The sequence below is a fragment of the Gymnogyps californianus genome, chromosome 1, assembly GCF_018139145.2.
Source record: "Gymnogyps californianus isolate 813 chromosome 1, ASM1813914v2, whole genome shotgun sequence".
Lineage (NCBI taxonomy): Eukaryota > Metazoa > Chordata > Aves > Accipitriformes > Cathartidae > Gymnogyps > Gymnogyps californianus.
The window spans coordinates 167864389-167886217 of record NC_059471.1 but is presented as its reverse complement, the minus strand read 5'-3'; the positions used below and the strand labels follow the sequence as shown (position 1 = coordinate 167886217).

Sequence of the window (21829 nt, the reverse complement as noted above, 5' to 3'; positions counted from 1 at the left end):
AACCAACATTGCTACCTTCAAAACATTTACAGGGAGGAGGAAAATCCTGCTTACACTTGAAGGATCTTCTTATAGCATTTTTATGCTATACCCAGCTCCCAAAAGGACAGCACTGAGGCTTATTTGTCCTCATTAAACTATTTAGAATTAAAACCTTGGCCCCACACAAGTCAGTATGGCCAGGATTGTATACATACTGAAACTCAGTATCCATTACGTGAGGTATTTTCCCTGATCACATGCAAACAAAATTTTCAAAAAAGGTTAGCAATTTAGCATTTCACTTGAAAAACAACACTGTCTAAACTGCCAAAAAAGAAAATCCAAATTAGGTGGTGCGCTGTATTATCGTGTCTCACTTGAATTTGGGCAACAGTGGAAAAAAGACAATCTGTAATAGCTCTTTTTGAGTTTGTGGTCTGCTGAAAGCTGATAATGCATTGCACAATCTATAGGTACCCTGAAAAAGGTGACCAACGTGTTCCTCAGTACAATGATGAGTTACATTTTAAATGTGCATGGGGTCCACACCTGCCTTTGAAAATCTATAGGGTCCTCAGGTTGGGAAAAAACCACTACAAGTCTTACTAGCTATCTCATCAGTCCAGCATCTGGCACTATTTAGGGTCTCTCAAACTTGAGCCTCAACTTTCCCCTGCCCTCTCTCCTCATTACATCAGCTCTGGGCAGAGTGAGCTCCAGACACACTTTCTTGCTTTGTGACCCTCTGGGTCATGAAGGCTGTGACGGGGCAGAGTTATGACAAGAAACTGAAAGGAGATACAGGACGATGGCTGTGATGGGGGAAGGCTGAGAACTAAATGCAAGGGAGTTAAAAAACAGATGGCGTTATTCATATGGAAATGTTCTGTTTTACATCCTCTGTGCAGACTAGTGACATATAGGTTAACTACCAGCTGCATCTTATGGGTTTTCCTGACCCTAGGGCATTGCTTAACACTGAAATGATACATGAAATTACAATGGCAAAAGCTCAAATGAGGCATTCTGGAGAGCTTCATGCAAAATGCATCATCATCTTACGATAATATTCTCCCCCCCCCAAATTACATGCACACACAATATACTGTTATGTACTTTGCCATGGGATGAAACAAGAATTCTGTCTGAATGTTACAAGGCTACTTGCATGATGAAAAGAAAAGCATTTTTGTCTGTAGCGTAATCAACAACCCAGGCTTTTCCCTGACCAAACAATAAAAGGAGAGCAGGGAGCCAGGTTTAAGCACCAGTAGATAAGACAGGAATGTCATTTGTAGTTAAGAGCATTTATTTATCTTCTAGATACAGCATTCAAAGAGCCTGCAGGATGTTTTCCAAATACAGATTTGGTTTTTCGACTAGCTTGATCCAAAGTCCATCAGCTTCATCAGGCTTTGGATCACGCCATGAAAGACTCTATCATTAAAACAGCCAACCAAAACTTTGTTTCATCACCCCCTCTGTCCCCCTCCACAACTGAGTAAATGGAGGAAGCCCTGCAGAGAGGAAACGCAGGGAAGAAAGATAACGTGAAGCTTTCAAATGATGCAAACCAGCCTGCTAAACAAGAAAAGAGCTAAACTTCAACACTTTTTTTTCTTGTTCTTTTTTTTTTAATTATCAAGTCTTCACTACAGAAGCAGTACAATGCATTTGTCACTGTAATCATATTAAGATTTATTTTTAACCTCACAGTGGGTGTGAAGTAACTGTCATGCCAAGTTCATCTTGAGATAAACTTAAGAGTTGAAGGCAGAGAGCACATGCCTGAGGAGTGGGGGTAGGAAAAGTCAAACAAACATAGCAAGGTTGGAGTTAACGGTGTTTACACTTGAAGGTACTGGCCTTCTGAGAAAGTAATTTCTTATCATAAAGGACAAAACATAGGTCTGTTTTAGCTACCAAATGTAAAATATGTTAACTTAAAAAGTAAACCCTGAAATTTCACTCCGAAGTGTGGAAGGTATTCAGATAAGGACAACTTTTTATACAAGTAGGTGGATGACTTAGAACTTACAAATTGCAGTAACAGTCATTTAACGCACCAGAACCTAATTCCTTCTAAAACTAAATCCCGTCACTGCTAAATAAAAACAGAGTCGCTGTTGGAAATAATATATACATTGCTCTGATATCTATATATACCTGCAAGAAGTGATTCATATTACAAACCTATTTAGCATATAGTACTATATAACACTGCTGAAGAGCACTGCTTTCATCAGTCTGTTCAAAGACAGTCACCTGAGTTGTCCTAGAAATTATTCTGTTTGAAGCAATGCAGCAATCCATTACAGTGAATTTTAAAGAGAGAGATTTTCTAATTAAAAATGAGCCTTTCAAATATTACAATCTTACTCATTAAAAAAAACTTGCCATGCTTTGGAATTAATGTGCTGCTTTCACTGAAAAACACCATTTGCAACTCTAGACAAAAGTTTCATATGCTGCGTGATAGAAAACAAAAGATTATGCTAGTTATACTGCATCATCCCAGCTTCTTACCAGGATAATTTTTCCTTTCAGAAGAGCGGAGGCGATTGTACACTTTCTGAAATGCTGGTTTACTGTTTCTAGTTCTACGTTATATTCTTGTCCAATAATAATCTTCTGATACCACTTTTTACTGCTTAGGCAAAGGCAATTGTCTTCACACAGCTACTTTAAGAGGACAGCACTCATCACCGTCCCTGGAAAGGACATTCTTTCCAAACCAGAAACAGTCTTAGTTTTTTCTAGACTAAGACAGCATCCTACTGGGTACCTGTCCATATGAAAATCTAGCTTAGGCAGTTTTAAAGGCTTCTGAGTACATATTGTTGCTGAATTACTGCCTGATCAAACATTCCCAACTTGAAAATGTTTAGGGAATTTTATTTATCCTATTAGTATACACTCCCCCTAGAGCTGTGCAGTTTTTAAACAGTATTTGAGGAGGATACCACCATTGCTGCTTTTGTTTCCTCCGACCCCTCCTTCAATTCCGTTTCCTTAAATAAGCAAAGGGCCGTGATATCAGCAATAATTCTGGCCCTGTTGTGAATCATCTGCGATCAGCCCACGCACTTCCCCTCTGCAAAGGCCCTGACTCACAATCCCTCTCGGTTCTTTCCACAGGAGGATTCCTAGCATGCAGCGAAGCGACCTGCCCGTGGCAGTCCGAGGAGCAAAGGAACAAGTTTCGTTGTAAACCAAAACAGGTACTGACCAGACTAAACCCTCGCTCAGCTGCTGACTGGGTTAAGTGCACCTTCAGGTATCTAATAGCTGAATGAAGATAATTTCAAATGGGTGAAATTAAAACTTCTTGTAAATTTAACTGGAAGAGAAAGAACTACATGATCTAAACGTGGTCACGTATTTTACTCCTAAGGCTTCAACCAATATTCATCTTGGATCTGTTCTCCTAGAACATACCATCAGCAAAGCAAAAACAAGCCATAATCCCTTCCGCTGAGGTACCACTCCCAGCTAAATACACCTGCAGATAGCTCAAATATCAGTTTCATTTAAGGAAAAAAATATGTTTGCGCTTGGATGCTTTTCAAGGAACACACACACATATATACACATCCTACGGGGCAGGGGGGCGGGGAGGAGGGAAAGGGAGGAAGTTTCACACTCTGGGGAACAGCCAGGCTGCTGTATGTGACAAACTGTAAACACGACTGCTAGGAATACAGCTACAGAAGATTTCACAAATACATTATTTAAAATATAAATAGGCAGTCTTAACTAGAGTTAGACTATTAGCCATAAACTGTTAAGTTAAACTATAGCAATGATAGTTAATGAAGACTATGAGTAAGCGTGGATCGTGACATTTTTCAAACATATGAGATTGCTTCTGAAAAGCTGCCAAGTAGTTCCACACCTTTTTTCTCAGGTAGTAAAATCATTTATAAGTCTTTAACAATATAAGATAGTTAATTTTTCACAATAATCAATGATTTGACTATGGGATATTCCCAGAATGTTATTTCAAGGAATAGGTTGGGTAGTAGAACAACATTTCCTTCTAAACCAAAACTATTTCATTAGCCTTCTTAATAAGATGACTACAGCTGCAATTCATTGTCAAATGCCTCAATCAGCAATTCTAAAGCACTTCATAGACTAAAAATTTATCAACATATTCACCTCAGCCTGGTCACATATTGAAGTTTTACAGTTGGAGAAAAAGGAGTTGGAGGTTGAGAGAATTTTTCACAGCCAAACAGCAGGTCAACTGTAAGCCAGGACCAGAGGTCAGGACTTCCTTTGCTCCAAAACCCATAGCTATTTTATTTCTCAATATGCACATTACATTCTTTTTCCAAATCTACTATGAATTATTTTTCGTAATATTTGGCTACAATATACAAAAAGTCTAAGTTTTTATAGATATATAAAACTATATATATAGTATAATTTTGCAATTGTCTTCTGAAAATGGAAACATATTTAACCAGAATTTCTCACTCTTCTAAGTGTCTCTGGAAGGACACACAATAGAACAAAGAAAGATGTTTGACCTCTTATCTGCCTTCTCCAATAAGAGGCTGATCTTGTGGCTGCAGAAAAGTTAGAGGTGCCTCCTGACAACTTCCTACTTGCTCTCAGAGTCCTAATAAGGACAGAATAGGGGTCTAAGTCAAAAGCACTGGTCTAAAGGCTCAGGCAAAAGCCCACAGGCCTAAGCTTTTATTTGCTCACACAACACAAAGTTATACACTAAGCCTTGCAGTGGAAGGAGCCATCCCAAAAAGCATGTTCCTCTGCTGGACCAGAAGCCTCACTGCCCATATCATAGCAGCAGGGGGAAAATGAAATAAAAAAGGATGGGAGAACAAAAAGAGCGGTGGGTTTTGGCAAAAGAACGAAATTCGGAACAAAAACGGACAAAAGAAATGAGAACAAATAAGCCAGGCAGCTTAGCCTTACAGAAGCAGGCTGCTGCTGAGGAGGTCCTCTCACTTGTGCAAGGCAAACCATTTCCAAAGAATCCCACAACAAAGAAGTACAAATGGCACCAATCCTGCCTTACTCCTTTTCCAGGAACATCAGGTGTTTTTTGGGCACAGAGCATCTGAGACAGCAGTGACAAGCTTGTTTCTCTTATGTCACTTATGTTTTAAATCCAGTTCACCATTCCTTTTTTTTTCTGCACGTGCCCTTAGGGAAGAAACAGCACTTCTCGCATCTTCTCAACCTTTGTTTACCCTCTGGAGGCCATGCATGAACCATCCCACAAAGATGCATACAGATGAGCCCGTTTGATTTAAGCCCCTTTCTTTTCAGGAGTTTCTAACAGCATTTTACTGGAATCTTGTCCTCTAGAAGAGCATTAGATAGTTACAGAAATACAGAGAATTCAAGATTACATCTAACATTTTATTACTCCCTCAAGCAACCCCATTCACCAAGGAAGTTTGAGAGAGCATCAGTGTGCAAAGCCAGGTAAGTCCCTCATCTCTGTTATGACCAGCCTGTTTCGTATTATAGAAGTGTCCCCAAGTGTTTATAATTTTCTAGAGAACTTTTGTAGTCTGTCTTCAACAGAAGCAGTCAGGTGTACTTACAAAGTGCGACAGCGTCCAAATAGGCTGGCACCCTGCTATCTTGCAAGAGTTGCTCCACCTGACTTGACTTTGTCAACATAAAAGAAAAAAATGCTAAAAAAAAAATCAGTGGTACTTGCAACCAGTTTGCAATCACATTCCCACCTTCTCAACTGCTTTAGACTCCACTTCAAATGCTCTAAGCAGTAGCAACTTAAAAACCTTTTTCTTACATCAACAGTCCTGTTCCCTGGCTGTACCAGGAGCCATGAGCTGCATTAACTGGCATTGGTAATACAGACTGAGAATACTATTAATTTCAGATCATCGCTAATGGAATTAGTCACTAAATTTCGAGTATTTACTCTTTGCAAAATAATTAATAGATGGTTCAGAAGGTGTAACGGAGCCTCCTCTGACCAGCCAAATCTTTACTATGGGTAAAACAGCCCAGCCTGGGGAGAATCTAAGTTTTAATTCCAGAAATCTGTCAGAGGTTGCTTGACTGGCAGTTAGTAATCCTGACACTGAAGCTAGTAAGCCAAAGTGGTTCAGTGCACATGAAATCAAAAGGATAGTTTTATCAACGCTTAAATATTATCTATAAGAAATATATGATTAAATAAACAGATTTAATAATGTCTGTGATGAACATAGACAAATCCTCAGGCATACCACTCTGTGGAAATAAAAAAAAAAGTGTTTCTGCAACCTTTCTCAGGTATGGCAATTTTTATTTAATGAAGAATGCACACACAGAGAGCCTCAAAACCAGTGCCCACTCTGACAAAGACATGCACCAAGGTTCCTGCTGCAGGCCAGTGGACAAGTTGAGGACAAAGTATTTCCTTGACTCCTAGCCTAGCATCCTCTCTGTTAGACCAGGCTGAATACATGTCGATGGTTATTGCTAGCCAACAAAAACATTTCCAATGGTTTGTATTTGGCAGCTAGAAACTAGCACGCTGTCATGAACAGAGTTGTGAGTTATCCATTAAAACAAAGCAAAACACATCCTACAGCACTGCACATTTACACTGTGCGGACAACCTTAAGTTTATCCCAGAAACTTCCTATACTCCCTACTATTTTCCCTCTCCCACATTCTTCCTCTGCTTGCCTGCATCCTCCTCACCAACAGCCTTTTCTTCCTGTACTGCACATGTTACCTGAAGAACTGGTACACTGAAAAGTGAAGACACCTTTAAGATATAAATTATATGCCTGAAAAATATGATAATTAAAAATCATATAGCTTAAAACTTGTCTATACTCGTTAGGACAACTCTTTTCCTTTAACCAGTATTTAAGCTTGAGTTCTGTACTAGAAACCATGTTGAATATAAATTATGTATTGGCTGCAACTGCCTGACCCAGCTTTTAAAAACCAAGCTTGAACAGAGTAAGAAAATCAATTACTAAAATGGAAGGCAAAAGAGGAATCAGCAATTGGTGTGGTAAGTTTTTTGTTTCCTGAAAGATCTCCGTATTACAGGACTGTATACATTCATCTATAAGAGCCTTTGTTCCCAGTTTCACAGAACATGCTTCTCAAGAGACCGAGATAGACCAATGCATCTGTTTGCAATATAACCACTTCTATAGCCCAAGGAAAAAAATCACTATGCTTGCACTTAATAGAGTGACAAAATGGTACAAACATATCACTTAGAAGTTGACAGAAAACACATAAAACGGAGCTAGAGAAAGCTAAATTCTTCATTAATTTACTATTATCACCTTCAACACAGCATGTTTAACAGATGACTGGTCTGCATAAGCATAGATTAAATACTTAACCCTTGCTGTGGACAACACATTGCATGTACTGCAATCACAGCTGTTATCAGAAAGCAAGCATCTGTCAAAGAATTGCAGCCCAAAAAAATATGCTGCCATGGTGATGGATGCACCAATAGAGCTAATTAGTTAGATTACCTAAAGAATGTGGTTTTTTATGTAACATTTCTAAAGGTAAATTGTTCCTGCCTCCCCCCACTACTTTAAAAGTTATTCTAACCAAAGATTTTATTTTGGTTGCTATGGTACAAGCTGGCTAAAATATATGATGCTAATTAACATAAATGGATATATATTACATTTTCAATATTCAAGCAATACCCCCACTCAGCTGGAAGACTGCATACATTAATTAAGGAGATGCAGAAGGAACCACCAAAATATTCATTCATTATATAAAATCTGAAACTTTAAAGTTCTGCTTAATTAGATTATTTTTTATATTTTTGAATATGTAGATACAGCAGAAAAAAGTAACATTCACTACAATAAAGCCTAAACATAGAACTTTAACAGATTAAACAAACAGAAGAGTAAACTTCTTTTTTTTGGGTACTTACAATGTGTAAGAGCTTTAGCACATCCACAAACCTATCAGAAAAGCAAGAAAAAGCAAATAGTTACATTTTAATTGCCCAATTAAAATAAATTGAGTAGCTGTTAAGTTTAGCATTGACACTTACACTTTCTCTGAACTCATGATCTCCTTGGCAATATGGTAAACCTTTGTTTTCTTTCCAGCTGCCTTACTCTGCAAATAAAATTATATGTTATACTATGTACCTACTAAAACTGTCGTAAAGATCATTTCCGGCTAGTAGTTCCTCAAATGCAATGTAATTATTCAATAGTTATTTCTAATAAAAATGTTTTATGCTGCTTTGAATTCTCTTGGCTTTGAATCTTCCAGCTTTTCAGAATCTGTGAGAAAATCAGTTTAGCTTGCAGCTGGAAACAACAATACTAGCTAAGAGTAGTTTTTATAACACTATCAGCCTTTCTATTTAATTATTACAGGAAGCACTGAAGCCCATAATGAATGAAGCCCTAGCAAGTGACAATTATTGTTTAGCAAAAGTAGTAAAGTACAGACAATATTTCTGTATTATTTGATTTTTTTTCTGATTAATACAGCAACAGTAATATTTGCAGTAAACTCAAATGGGTTTCAGGAACACCTTAAAAGAAATACACATTTTCTTTACTGAAAAAGAAGATAAAAGGAGAAAAAGGGAAAAAAAAAAAAAATCACACTGAAGAGAAGTCAGCTTCTGACAATCTACTAAAGGAGCTGCTGGAATACACAGCAACCATACTGCAAAGATGTAGAAATGTGAGCCTTGTCATCGACCTGAAACACTGTGGAGATAATGTTGGGTTTTATGAGCACACATTTGGCTTCCAAAAAATCAATGCTACTGTTCAACGTCAGATAGAAGGAACAGGTATAACAAAGCAAAAGGAGGTACGTGTCAGGATGCAAATGTGTTTTCTACACAGTGTAACTCCCATGTACAATGTCCCTCAGATAAAAAACACCTTTCTCCATAACAGCTCTCATGGTTTGCCATATGCTTCTCTGCTGCCAGCTGTCACTCCATCTATTAGATATTCAGGCTTTCATTTCAATGGGCTGCAAAGAAAGAGCGTGGTTGAGGAGCACTAAAACATCACAGGATATACAACACAAGTGCGATGCAAGTCCTGGGGAGGCTGTATTGAGTATGGTAGTATAATATAGGCATTGAACAGTTTATCTAGAAAAGCTGATATCGGTGGCATTGCATATATGAACCTTTGGTTCATAAGCACTAATGTTGCAAGATTTGTCTGGAGTTTTAGTTCTTCTCTGAACCTGTAAGAAAGTCTCAAGTGCTGGAAATCAAACCATGGAACTGATGATATTCGTAGGTTGGTTTTAATGATATTGTTATATTCAAAATAAAAAATAAATCTAAATTAATTTTTTCATTTGAATTTAATTGACACGGTGCCAAATTACTAAATTAAAATTAAGTTCTATATTTAATAATTCGGTGTTGCATCACATATATGCAAAATACATTATTTATTTTATATACTACACAGACATCTTCACACAGAGCTGGGATTTTATTTCTAAAATTAAACTTATTTCCAAAAACCACTTAGATCTACCCAGTGAGGGTCAATCGGATTCAGGCAAGATTGTAACACCCATCCTCAGGCCTCCATGCCTTTTTAGAAAGCACAGCTGACATGCTCCCTACAAGACTGAATTCACAAGTAAATTATGCAGAGCAAGGTATCTGCCATCACTGTAGATGTGACAGTTGCAAATGAGATGAAAATTAGTATTTTGAGAACAAGATGCTACCGCTAAACAATTACAAAACAAAATATCACAGTCTGTTTTCAACCCCATTTGAAAGACTTTTCACATACCAGCTGGCACTGAAAAGGCCACTTTGCATTTGCTCAGTCAAAGATACACTGGGCCTAAGAGAGTCTCTAATGGGAGAACCGGAGGGATACAAAACAGGCTCTGAGGCACAGCATTGGGAAGGAACCTTGTAACTCCTCTAGCAGATAAAAAGCATCAAAACAGCCAGATGCTTGTGGTAAGGGAAAATAAAACCAAGCCCAGCTGATGACCAATGCAGAGACTGCTTCATTCTCCTCTGCAGCTGCTCTCCCTGTTAGGAAGTTGGTTGTTAATCCCCAGCTGCCGGCCGCACGTGCCGCAGGCGTCTGAAGCAAGCCGACGAGCAGATGCTTCGCAGCAAGCGCTGAATTACTGCGTGAAACCTGTCCGAGAAGCCTCGTAACGGGGACGCTTTCCTGTAAAACTCCATCATGAAACGTTGAGGGCATTTCTAGGGGCACGGAAGCTTCTATACAGGTACAGTCCTGCCTAGTTTCACAGGAACAAGCTTTGCCCTCGACTCTCTTTCCCTCCCCCAATTTATTCTTCTCAGAAGACTTGGTTAAATGACATTCAGGTCTGACACATCATTATCAAGTCTTCTCTTCCAGCACTAAAAAGTCGCATTGCCTTTTTTTGTTTTTAATTATTATTCATTTTTAAGGAAGGGAAGCAAATATAACTGCTATCAAAGGAAACAGAGCTGCCAGGACTGATGCTGAGGTGAGACATTGGTCTATGGGCAGGCTGGTGTCAGGGTGTCCAGGACTGAGAAGAGAGTATCCCCAAGCAGACGGATAGGACCCCCAGAACTTCATTTCACTCTGAGCAGTTAGCGCTGTCTTCCTGCTCCTCATTTGAAGGAGAAATACGATTAAAACAGTGGAAATCATTCCAAGCTGGCACTTGCAGAAACTAGCAGAAGGTCAGACCTCAACCCCAACAGTCAAGTGTGGCTTACACTCCTCCAAGGGCCATAGAGGTGGCTCTGCAACCCTACGACAACAGGTCTTGCATGCACACACCAATAGTCTCTCCTCAGCACCCAAAGAGTGAATTAAGGAACTTAAATGCTGAAAGGCAGGTTGAGCCCTTTGTGTTTCACGCCATTGAAAAGGAAGAATTAAAAATTGGTTCAGTCATCTGTCCTCTGTGCGCCAAGCAGTGATTCGGCAGATTAGTATGCAGAACCTGCCAGTACAAGAAAGCTGTCTGCACAGAAATGGTTACTGGGACACAGCCTTTGCTGCATGACAAAGACCCCCAAAATAGGACCATCCAGGCAAAACTACAGCTTCCGAGAGATTTTTCAGTAGGACCTTCTCAGACCTTGCAACCTTCACCTAGCCCCTTTCCTTGGGCTTTACCAAGGCTGACAAATCAAAGGTTGATTTTAAATGTCCAGTGCACAAGAGACACCGTGCACTCTAGGATCTGTGAGGCGTAGACAGCCTCATTAAAAGGTATTTACAAGTGTCAAAACTGAAGATCTCTAAACATACATCTGTGCATGTAGGTCTATTAGAGGGGCATGGTAGGCAGGTCTACAGCTCCACAATTCAGTGAAAGATTAAGGACAAATATACCAGGCAACACACACTTTGTAGTGGGATATTTCTAAACTTGACCTCTTAATATCAGGCTAACGTACACATAATAAATTAAAATTTTAGAAAAAAACCCCCAAACACTAAACAATAAGAATGATGAAAAGAAAAATGTGAAGTTATGTTGACTCAATGCCTTTTATTTGAAAATATCCCAACAGGTTACAACTTACAAAATAGTGCAAGAGTGAGGAATAGCTTCAGAAGATAAAGATAAAACGATACCTGTTTATCTTCTTGAGGATCAGGCTCCCCTTTGCTGGAATCAGAATTTGTGTCATCATCTTCATCAGAACTGTTCATGATATCTTCTTCATCTGACTGAAGATCTCCCATTACCACGTTAGGATGATCATGGTGTTCTTCTAAGGACCTAAAATTAAAATATGTATAGTCAATAAACATACCATACTTTATTTATGTAAAGAGCTTTCTGTTTTATCACACAATAAATGGTCTACTTGGCATGAGAAACATTGAAAACAGTAGTGGGTAGTCTGAAGATGACGATGACAGTGGTAGGCTTTTCCACAGTGGACTTGTAACTCTTCAATGTTTTATCTATGCTGGTATTGATACAGTGCTTGCTGACAGCAAGCAAAAGCCACAGTATCTTTGGAGTATTTACGTTATTCTTGTCCATCAGAGTTTGCCTGACAGCAAAGTTTGATAAATCTATTCCCTTATTGCTATGTGCATGTATAGTGCAACATTTGTACTGTGTGCCAGAAGGATAAAGAAAGATCATAGCCATTTTGCTCTCCTCTGTCTCATAGCATCAGGACTTGTTCCAGATACAGTACTCAGACTGGAGCCTTCTGTCTGAAATTTTAGATGCATGTATATATACAGGGTTTTTTCTCAATGCATACACTAAACAACTGCATCAGGCATGGCAATATTATAACCGTTCTGTCCAATAATTCTTCTTAAAAACAAGAAAGCAGAATCTTTTGTGATTAAAAACTCCCATCCCCCAGAGAGAGACACCTTCCAGGTAGCTGTCAAAACTATAAAATATAACCTTGTTCTGCTACTGTACAATGATTATAGAGGTCTCTTTTCATTAGCTTCAGCCGTATTTGCAATACAGAAATAGCACGAGACAGGCAAACAACCTTCTTCCTCTAACTAGCCTTGACAATTTCAGTAGAGATTTAAGAAATGCAATTCTAGAAGAAGGGGGTACAGAAAGATAAAGAAGAAAACAGAGGCTAGAGGAAACAGAGCCTGAAGTTGTGGTAAAGTTACACAGAAACACAGCAAATCCCTGGGCTCCTACTTTTAACCTTAAAAATATCTGATAATTGCCAATCAAACTAAAGCTGTGTCTAAATTCACATAATCTGTGTTCAAGGTCTGCAAAAAGATGCTGCAATGCCACAGGCTTATAGTGATATGAGCCAAATTGATTAGCTACCCTACAAAACAAAAAGCAAATCCAGAAACCCTTGTCCCCAAGCTGTTGCAGCCAGCAGAGATCTCACTGTGCTGATCAACACCTCATTTTGTGCAGCCAACATCTGTCGGGGCTACGCACTTCTCCATATAGCTGCCCTCTGCCTCCCTACGCAAGGGATGGTTATCACTGATCTTTTCTTTTCCTAACTTTGAATCACAAGAAAGCAGGGATGAAGGGCAACTCTTCAGACTCACCACCTCCAACTATAATAGTTACCAGAAAGAAAACCTGTCAGCATGGATCCCATGGGAGGTGGCTGCCAGTAACCTTAATAGCAGAAGTAAGGAATACCAGCTGTGTGAGGATGCTCCAACAGACGCAGCAAGGTGTTGATTATTCAATGCTCCAGGTAGAGTTAAAAAACCCAAACAAGCAAGACAACACGCAAATGCTGATCACACATAGAATTATATTTAGATATGAAGACGAGGTACATTGGCCTGCATCTTGGTCAGCCACAAAGACGTAGAAAAGATTAAAATAGCTTGGTTCTATTAAGACAACACAGGAAGGACTCAGGAAACACCCAAGCAGTTACTGTCGCCCAGAACCGAATGGGGTGGGGGGAGGAAGGAGATTGCAAGCTCATCACTGAGTTCAAACAAGACCCTGAGCCAAGACTGCAGCACCCAGGGTGCAGAGAGACACCCATTTATTTCAGTTTGGAAATTATCAACTTCACATGGGAAGAGAGCAGCCACCAGAGATGAGTGCTGATGACAACAGCGCATGGAGTACACCAGGGACAGTTCCCACAGAGCCTCCACGAGCTTCAGGAAGGCAAAAAAGCGGCTTTTCACTGGAACTGCACTAGCAGGACACTAAGGCTTCTCCAGTTACTTGTTAACTTCAGCAATTCAGAAAACTCCTTGTCTAGTCTATGTAATTCACAGTCAAACGACCTGCTGGCCTGAGAATGTTTATTTTAGCAGATGCCATCTCATATCCTTTTATTATATAGATGAAAAACATCTTTATTACATCTGTAGCATTACATGAGGTAGATATATCCCCCTGCTTTAGTCAAAACCTGCAACATAAGTTACTACTGCTATTCCTTCCTTTACTATATTACTCAGAGTTTTACCATTCACATCTGTCACTGAATCTACATCGGATCTGGGATATTTTTTTTCCCCATTGCAAAATGTATTAAGTGCTTTATCTCTAACCACACTGGAATTCACTTTTTAGTCCCTTATTCATTAAATTTTACTTTTGTTAATGTACATTTTATTGCCCTTTTTCCTATCCTTAATATTTGTTCTAACTGCGGCTTTAATTTCCTTTAACTAAGATTCTTTCCCATCAAGAAAACATTTTCATGCTTGTGAAATCACCATTCTTTTGCCTAAGCATATTCCACAGGATGCCCACTCCCAGATTTTGCTATCATTTTCCATTTAAACTTTCCAGGGCAACTGTGCCAACACTTAAAGTTTTAGAAAACCTGCCCTTTTGGAAGTCAGAAACAAGCATATTTCTAGGTGAAGCTGCATTCTGCTTGCGCAAACATAACACTGTCACCACTGAAGGATGAAGATCAAACTAGCTGGCCTTTGTTGGGTGAAGAATTTTCTAAGTGAAAGATTAATTGGCTTATCTAATAGAAAGTTTCAGTAAAAAAAACACTAAAATTTTTTAATAATTAACTACTGATGATTTAGGATTTTTAGTAAGTGTCCACAAATGAGAGCCACTCACCATATACATTTTTTTTTCTTCCTGTGAATCACAACAACGTTTAAGCAGTAAGCTCCTTTTCTCGCCTTTGTGGTGCGTATGCACCTGCTATTTGTGTAAAGGAAACTATGAGAGCTGAGAGAACCATCTACCAGATCTTGCCTACAGTTATTTGCCCCACCAGTCAAAGCACCTCAGAGTAATCCCTATATGTCTTTATCCTGTATTTGCTCAGCTCACAGCCTAACACAGCCGTCGGGTTCTTCCACTTGATATATTTTGCTGAGGTTTTTTTGGTGGTTTTTTTTTTTCTTCTTTCTTTGTTTTTTAAAGAAAAAACACAGTGGATGATTAGATGATTAATGATCAAAAGTCAGTTCACACCCAGCCGTTTTCCAGAATCAAACAAGCCACCAGTTCAGGGATAGGATGCAATACTGTAGCCATGGGTAGGTGCACTCCTGGTGGTATCTGCGGTTGTGTCCTCTTCTTCAGAGAAGACGGTGACAAAGTCACTGTGTTGATCTGCCTTTATCAGCCATGTGCTGGAGAACATGTGACTCTCCTTGTACCTTAGGCCTTAACCTTTCATCATAAACACTATGGCTTTTCTGTCAAAACAGAAAGCAGTTCTGTATTTACTGATTACTCTTTCTGTACTTTAGCCTCTGAAGTCATCTAAACTTAAGTGTATACATAGTTCTCTTAAAGTTATCACTGGACGAAGTGAAATCCCTTCTAGCCGTTAAATGAGTTTGGAAATAGTAGTAAATCTTTAAATAGACAGAGTCTTTTCTACCACATATCAACTCCCCTTTTCCGAAATACCACAAGCATGCAGTAATGGTTATTTTTAAGCAGCTCTTCTGATAGGTATTTTGGGGATACTGTGAACTATCTCTATCTTGTTCCCTCTTCATCACGATTCTTTGTCCTACCCACAGCATTACCAAGAGAAACTTCTGCATTATCAGTCATGTGAAACACCATCACTGCCAACTCACCGTGCTGCCCACTGAGTAAGAATATCTTGCCGTATCTTGTGAGCAAGTTATCTAAATATAGATGTGGGGTTTTTTTATTTGACACATAAAATGAAGGGACCATTAGTTTGCCTTGGAATGAGCAGTTTATGGGATGAAGCATATACATTGTGCTGTATTTTCCTAATGCGATAGTAAAATATTAATGAAACAAAACATACCAGTCCTAGTAAGAAATACAGCAAGATAAACTGTCAAAACTTAAGAACTGCCATCAAGCTATTACAACCAGAAAAATAAATCCTAATCAGCATAAAAACCTCTTATTGTCTTCAAAAGATGACCAAGACTAGTTCAGACTAGCTTATTTGTATTATTATAGAAGCTTCAAATACACCTGAGGCTTCACTTTCAGGCACTGTTGATTTAGACACTGCATAGGACACTATAGCCTGAAGTCGCAGTTATCATTTCAGTCTCAGTTCCCAATTCATTTAGAAGGCAAATAGTATTTTAAGCTTGACTGAGATGATTCAGAGAGATTCTCTGCCATGGAATGCCCCAACATCAAGTATTTTATAGTATATTGGAATTACTTCAAGCATTAGCATCACCATAACTACTAAAAAGCAAGTTTCCACAGCTCCAAAGTATTTGTTAAAATAGATTCATCCACACTGCTGCTTTACACACATTTCCTTGTGATCGTCATTATTTTTAGATGTTTTTTTCTACTTCCAGTAAGTAATCAGGAAATATGTAGGAATGCTGAATGAACAGAACCTTGCACACAACACTGCTAAATTCTTCTTCTCATCCTTTTGTTGTTTTAAAAGGAGTGTCCATTCTACTCTGCTTTTTGTAGGAGTGTCCCAGCACCTTTATCCTTCTGCTGTCTCTTCCTCCAGTATTTCATTGCATTCGTGGGTGTTTTTGTTTGTTTGTTTATTCTTAAAGAAAGCCTTCAACATACAGGCAAAATTACACAAACTGAGGTTCCTACTCAACTAAAAAATACACACCAAAACATCAGAGAGCCAATAAGCATACCCTACTATAATATTTCATCTCAATTCCTTTTTGTATTGTTACAGCATTTCACAATCCTTTCGCAGCTGCTTGTATCTCACTTTCCTCCAGAGAGGAAACAATTACGATTGCTGTTCATCCATTTTCAGTTTTTAATATCACTAGTCCCTGCAATCAATTTCAGTAATTAAGGCATGTTCAGCTTCTTCGGTTTTTTTAAGATCTAAAAGCACACTGGCTCTCTGTGGAGGCAATAGCTGATAAGACTGTTATATTTTTCATAGTGCCTCATACTTGTAATAGCTGTAGGTAAGGCAGCATGCCTCACTGACCAATTCCCTCAATGGATCCTAGTTTTACACTTCTGGGAAACCCCAAGGATAAAAGACTTAAAGGAAAAAAAAAAGAAAAAAATGTTCTATGGCATCTTTTCTGTTAGGTCCTATCTAAATTCATAATCTCTCTTTCAAGGTAGAAAGTAGGGCTGTAAATATAGAAATCAAGTTCAGATCCCAAAACAATTTAGGAAGCAATTATCTGATTTGGGTGCTCAAGACAACAGAAGATGCTCTTGGAAAGCCAAAGCAAAAGTTAAATTATTGCTTGGTTAATAATTGCTTGATTTTGTTTAGCAAACTTCCTTTTGCTTTAATTTAATACTTTTTATTTAAGACAGTTCAACATCTTTATCTAATATTTATTTTCTGCATGTTTTTGGAAAAAAGGATATCAGTTCTAGAAAGCAACTGCATTTGGCAAAGCACAAAGATAATAATGAATACTAACCAAGTTCACTAGTGAGCTCCTATGGACGTTTTAAGAAAATATATAACAGGATTGGCGATCAGCAAGATTAATAAAGGCATCAATTAATGTACTTCTTGGATGAGTTACATTTTGCTGCAATACCTCAGCTCCACAACCATCCTGAAGAAGCCAACATCAGCACATGTTTCCTTTCACAAACCAGTCTGGAAAGCATAAAGATGAACTTCATATCACTCCAGATGTACCTGGACCCTAACCCATCATATTCACCTCATCATTTAAACTTCAGATTCTCTGAACAACGGTGACTGTCTACCATTATAGCTAAAAAATTCCCTCTCCCATCATCCTCTTCATGTCCCCCTGCTTTTCATTTCTCCTTCAGGCATACCGGACCATTAAGCAGCAAATGAGGATGAAATGCAGCCTGGACCAGGTGGCTTACTTATCCGAGTTATTCCTACAGCATCAGTCACCTCTCTGGTTTAATGACAGACGCACAGATGGAAAGAGCTGAAGCTGACATCACATCTCTCCTCTCTAGGTGTAGTGGACAGTGTGAGAAAGGCTGGTGGATACCGCTGCAGCTCCTGCAGTGCTGGCTTGGCTGCCAGTACTGGGGACTGGTTGCCTTATTGCAGCCAAGCTGCTTGGGCTTCAACTTCTCTACCAAAAATGGTGCTTTTTCACAGCGAGAGAGCGAGATAGCAAGGTGTCCTCTCAAATAGGATTTTACATGATAGCATTACAAGTTACGCCATTCGTTCTTCTGCAGTGACAACTCAATGACTTTAATAAGTTCTTCATATCATTAGGACTAATAACAACAAAAAAGGCAACTGACCAGGAGTTTTTATTGGTCTGATGCTAAGGAATGTGACAGGCAGTTAATCTTGATCTCCTTTTTATTTATATTTTTTAAGACTGCCTGAACAGATCATGCTTGTGAGATTCATTAGTTCCTTTTGCGAGCTATCCTTCCATAGGTGACATGGCCGAGGAATGAAACAGACCTCTACAACAATCTTCAAAAAAAACCAACAAAACACACCACAAAACAAGAGGCAAACAAACTAGACCAATGAATCCATGATTATTTGCATCACTTATAAATGTTGTGCTATAGTCTCTCCAGGCTGGTTAGGGAACTTTAGGGACACAATTACAAACATAAACACTCCTCAGGAATCACAGCCAGAAAACAGAAGCAACCTGCATCCGGCTGAGCAATTTGAAAATATTTTGTGCATGTCAGGTTACTTTTTCAAATTGCAGTTTAAAGACTTCAAGAATTGAAACAGAATTATTTTAAACATCATATGTACTGTACACATGCATAAGCATCTACTTTTTTTATAGGAAGTCAGGACCTTTGATGACAGTAATACACTGTCAAAAGAGAAGCTCAGGACAATCTATTTGAAATGGACTTTGGTTCAGAGTCACTTGTACTTCCAAAGCTGTCTGCTGCGTCCTGGGCAAAGGGCTGGCTGCAGAGAGAGGCCAGGCGGGAATGCCGGGAGTTTGCTCCTGCCAAAAGAAACACCAAGAACTACCCTCTTTGTCCCGGTCTTTACCTCTGGCGCTCCCTGCTCACACCTGGGTTTTCTGGGCAAGGAGGATATCACAAACACTGCCAAGAGCTGCCACCACATTTAGCCTGTTAGATCATGCCACTGGCAGCTCCTTCTATACTTGGCTGAGCATGTTGCAAACTGCAACACCTGACTTGCTGGAACCAAGTTATCCTAGCGTTTGCAGCCAGCAGCATTTAGTTTAGCATTTGTTATCCTCAGGCCAAGACAGCACTTATTTCTTTCCTCAACAAGAAGAAAAAAATAAATCTGACTCGCATTCTAAGCAAAAAATACGCAAGGCATTTCTCATGTTTCACACTTAATAAATTTTGTACCTTTTTTTTTTTAAGCAATCCATTCTGTCAGGAACCCTACTTCAGGCACACTATGATCAATACAGTCATGCGCATACTTCGTTGCACGATTTTAAAAAAAGCACAGTTTAAAAAAGGTGCAAACAGCTCTCAGATTATCTCCATATTTAGCTGTGATTTGAAAACACGAGCTCCCGCGGCCAGAGGCACCCAAGGACCGCTCTTGCCACAGGCAGCCTCCCAGGCTCACAGGAGCGATCTTCAGTGAGGCCATTTGTTGACAATTCCTCAGTTCCTTGGAAAGTTCAACATAAACACTCACGCATGCTTCAGATGTTTCCACACTCACTATAGAAAAGCCACATTTAAAAAAAAAAAAAAAAAAGAGGGGTCTCAGTTTTAAAAGTCTTCAAGACGACTGGTGCGCACAGTGGGCCAGTTCAGCTCCCGAGCAGCGTGGCACAGCTGCCGTCGTGACAAGCAGGAGAGATGGTTGCATCGCCCTGCCTCCGCTGGGGTGGCCCCAGCAAAAGTGCCGAAAGGAGATTATGCCAATGTAGCACAATATAATCCAAGAGGATACAAGGGGACAGTCTCGAGCATTGGTACTGGAAAGCAAAACTCTGTGGCAAAACCCAGGGATTTAAACCCTTGCCTGGAGACTTGTACAGGGGAAGGAGTTGCTGCATCAGTTCTTCCCATCACCACCCAAAGCTGTGAGGGATTACCTGCCTCCCAGGGCAGGCAAAGAGGGAAGTCTTTGCAGAATTTACAGCTTTTTGCCTTCCCTTATCATTAATTCTCGTTTCATAGGGAGAGCTGCAATGCTCATGGCCAAGGCCTTTGGAAAAAACTCCTGGCATGGAAGTGATAAACAATATAAAACAGGACGACCAAAATATGGCATGTACTTACAATCAGGACCTGCTATTCTAACTTCTCTCAATTCACAAAACAGACCCTAGTGGGAAAACATTTATTGGGAAAGGACAGCAGGATCAGAAGAAAAATAACACTTTACTTTCCAGTCACATAAAAAAAAGAAAAAAACACAACACAACTCCAGCACACACTGAATAGACTTCTAGAAAACTATAATAAAAATGTGACAAAATCTCAAACCGAACATATCAAATAGGAAAGGGAAAACTTAGACCAAGTGAGAACAAAACCTCCTATTAATACCCGTTTCAAACAAAATTGATTTTACCTTGCCAGAGCTACCAGGACATTCCAATGTATAACTTCTGCTCCACTAAAATCAGAGTTAATGCAAGGCCCTAAATATCTTCTGTATTGACTCATCATTATTTTTATGATTTTTGGGTGACTTTACCCCTGAAATCAGGGCTGTAATACCTCTCTTCATAAAGTTGCTCATTCAATTTACAATTAACGCACAACCTATTGCACTCCATTTTTTACATGTCAGATACCTAGAAGATGACAAGAGAGCGCTAAGTAGTAGAGTACTCAAAAGGTAGTGACTTAGATCCAAAATAAACACGGAGTGACTTAACTCTTAAACACACAACTGTCTGCATGCACGGGAGCTGACACAGCTTCCTGGGTAGTCTGCTGAAAACAGAGGATGAAATAGTTTGGTTGAGACCAACACAGAACTAGCTGTAAAGAATGACTGAGCTGCTTGCAAGACTGGACTTGTGCTCTCTCTTCCTCTAATCTTTTGCACAGATTAGAAGAAGAATGGGATTTAGACACTTCTTCTAAACTTTTCAGCTCATCTCTAAATCACTACAGAACATCTGACCCCCAGGAACACCACTGGGGGGAAAAAAAACAAAACAGAAATATCAACTGAACTCTGCGCAGTTGAAATCACTGAGCCATAAGGCTCAGGTTGTAGCTATCAAAATGGCAGTTTTGATAAAAGCTCCTTTTATTTATTTACATGCATCTTAGAGATTTTTTTTTAGTCCACTTCTGCTTGAGTGGAGCAGTTTTTCGTAAGCACAAAGATATTTTAAGGAAAAATTAAGACTTGTGTGAACTTAATATTTTTAAAAGAAACTTCTTGGATTCTAGCATCTAAAATAAAACCTGCATTCCTTAACCTAAATTTTGTCTAGTGCATTGAAACAACATAGCTGCATAGTTTTGTAAGTCTACTTGTTAAAACATCTTTAACTGGATCAAATATAAACGTTGGGTAAATGAGCCATATTAATATCACTGTTGGCATTTAAATAAAAACTGAAGTTAATATTTTGATCGCTTTCCTTCCCAACATTCATTTTATGCCCCCAAAAATCTTACTGTTTTACATATACAATTACATTAGACCTTGCTGCAGTTAAAATATCACCACACAAACCGGAGTACCATGGAGCTTCACAAGCACATTTCCTGAGCCAACGCTGAAAATAACCCACAGGAAAGGGCTGTTGTTGAGCCTATAAATGGGTCTTTCATCAACTCTCATCTCACATTTGACTCTCCATTCTACATCTGAGATACTCTCTGGAGCTACATTTTGTTAACCTGCAATTTATACCGCGGTTGGCAACCGGAGACAGAGCGCGCGCGTGTTGGAGGCAGGGGAGAAAGGCCAACATCCAGTGACAAATATTCAACGTTAGCTTAGCTTCCCTCATCTTAAGGAAAAGGAAATACATACGAAGAATGCCAAAATTAGGAA

General features: G+C 39.2%; 1 protein-coding gene across 1 annotated transcript in view; it reads right to left on the bottom strand.

Annotated features, from left to right (window-relative positions):
- Positions 1–21829, bottom strand: part of FGD6 (FYVE, RhoGEF and PH domain containing 6) — a 74908-nt gene that overhangs the window by 34257 nt on the left and 18822 nt on the right. The window contains exons 3-5 of the mRNA XM_050902044.1: positions 11580–11727; positions 8027–8094; positions 7904–7934 (exon numbers count right to left, since the gene is read on the bottom strand). Of these exons, the coding sequence (XP_050758001.1) occupies positions 7904–7934; positions 8027–8094; positions 11580–11727 (247 nt within the window). The remainder of the gene's footprint in view (positions 1–7903; positions 7935–8026; positions 8095–11579; positions 11728–21829) is intronic.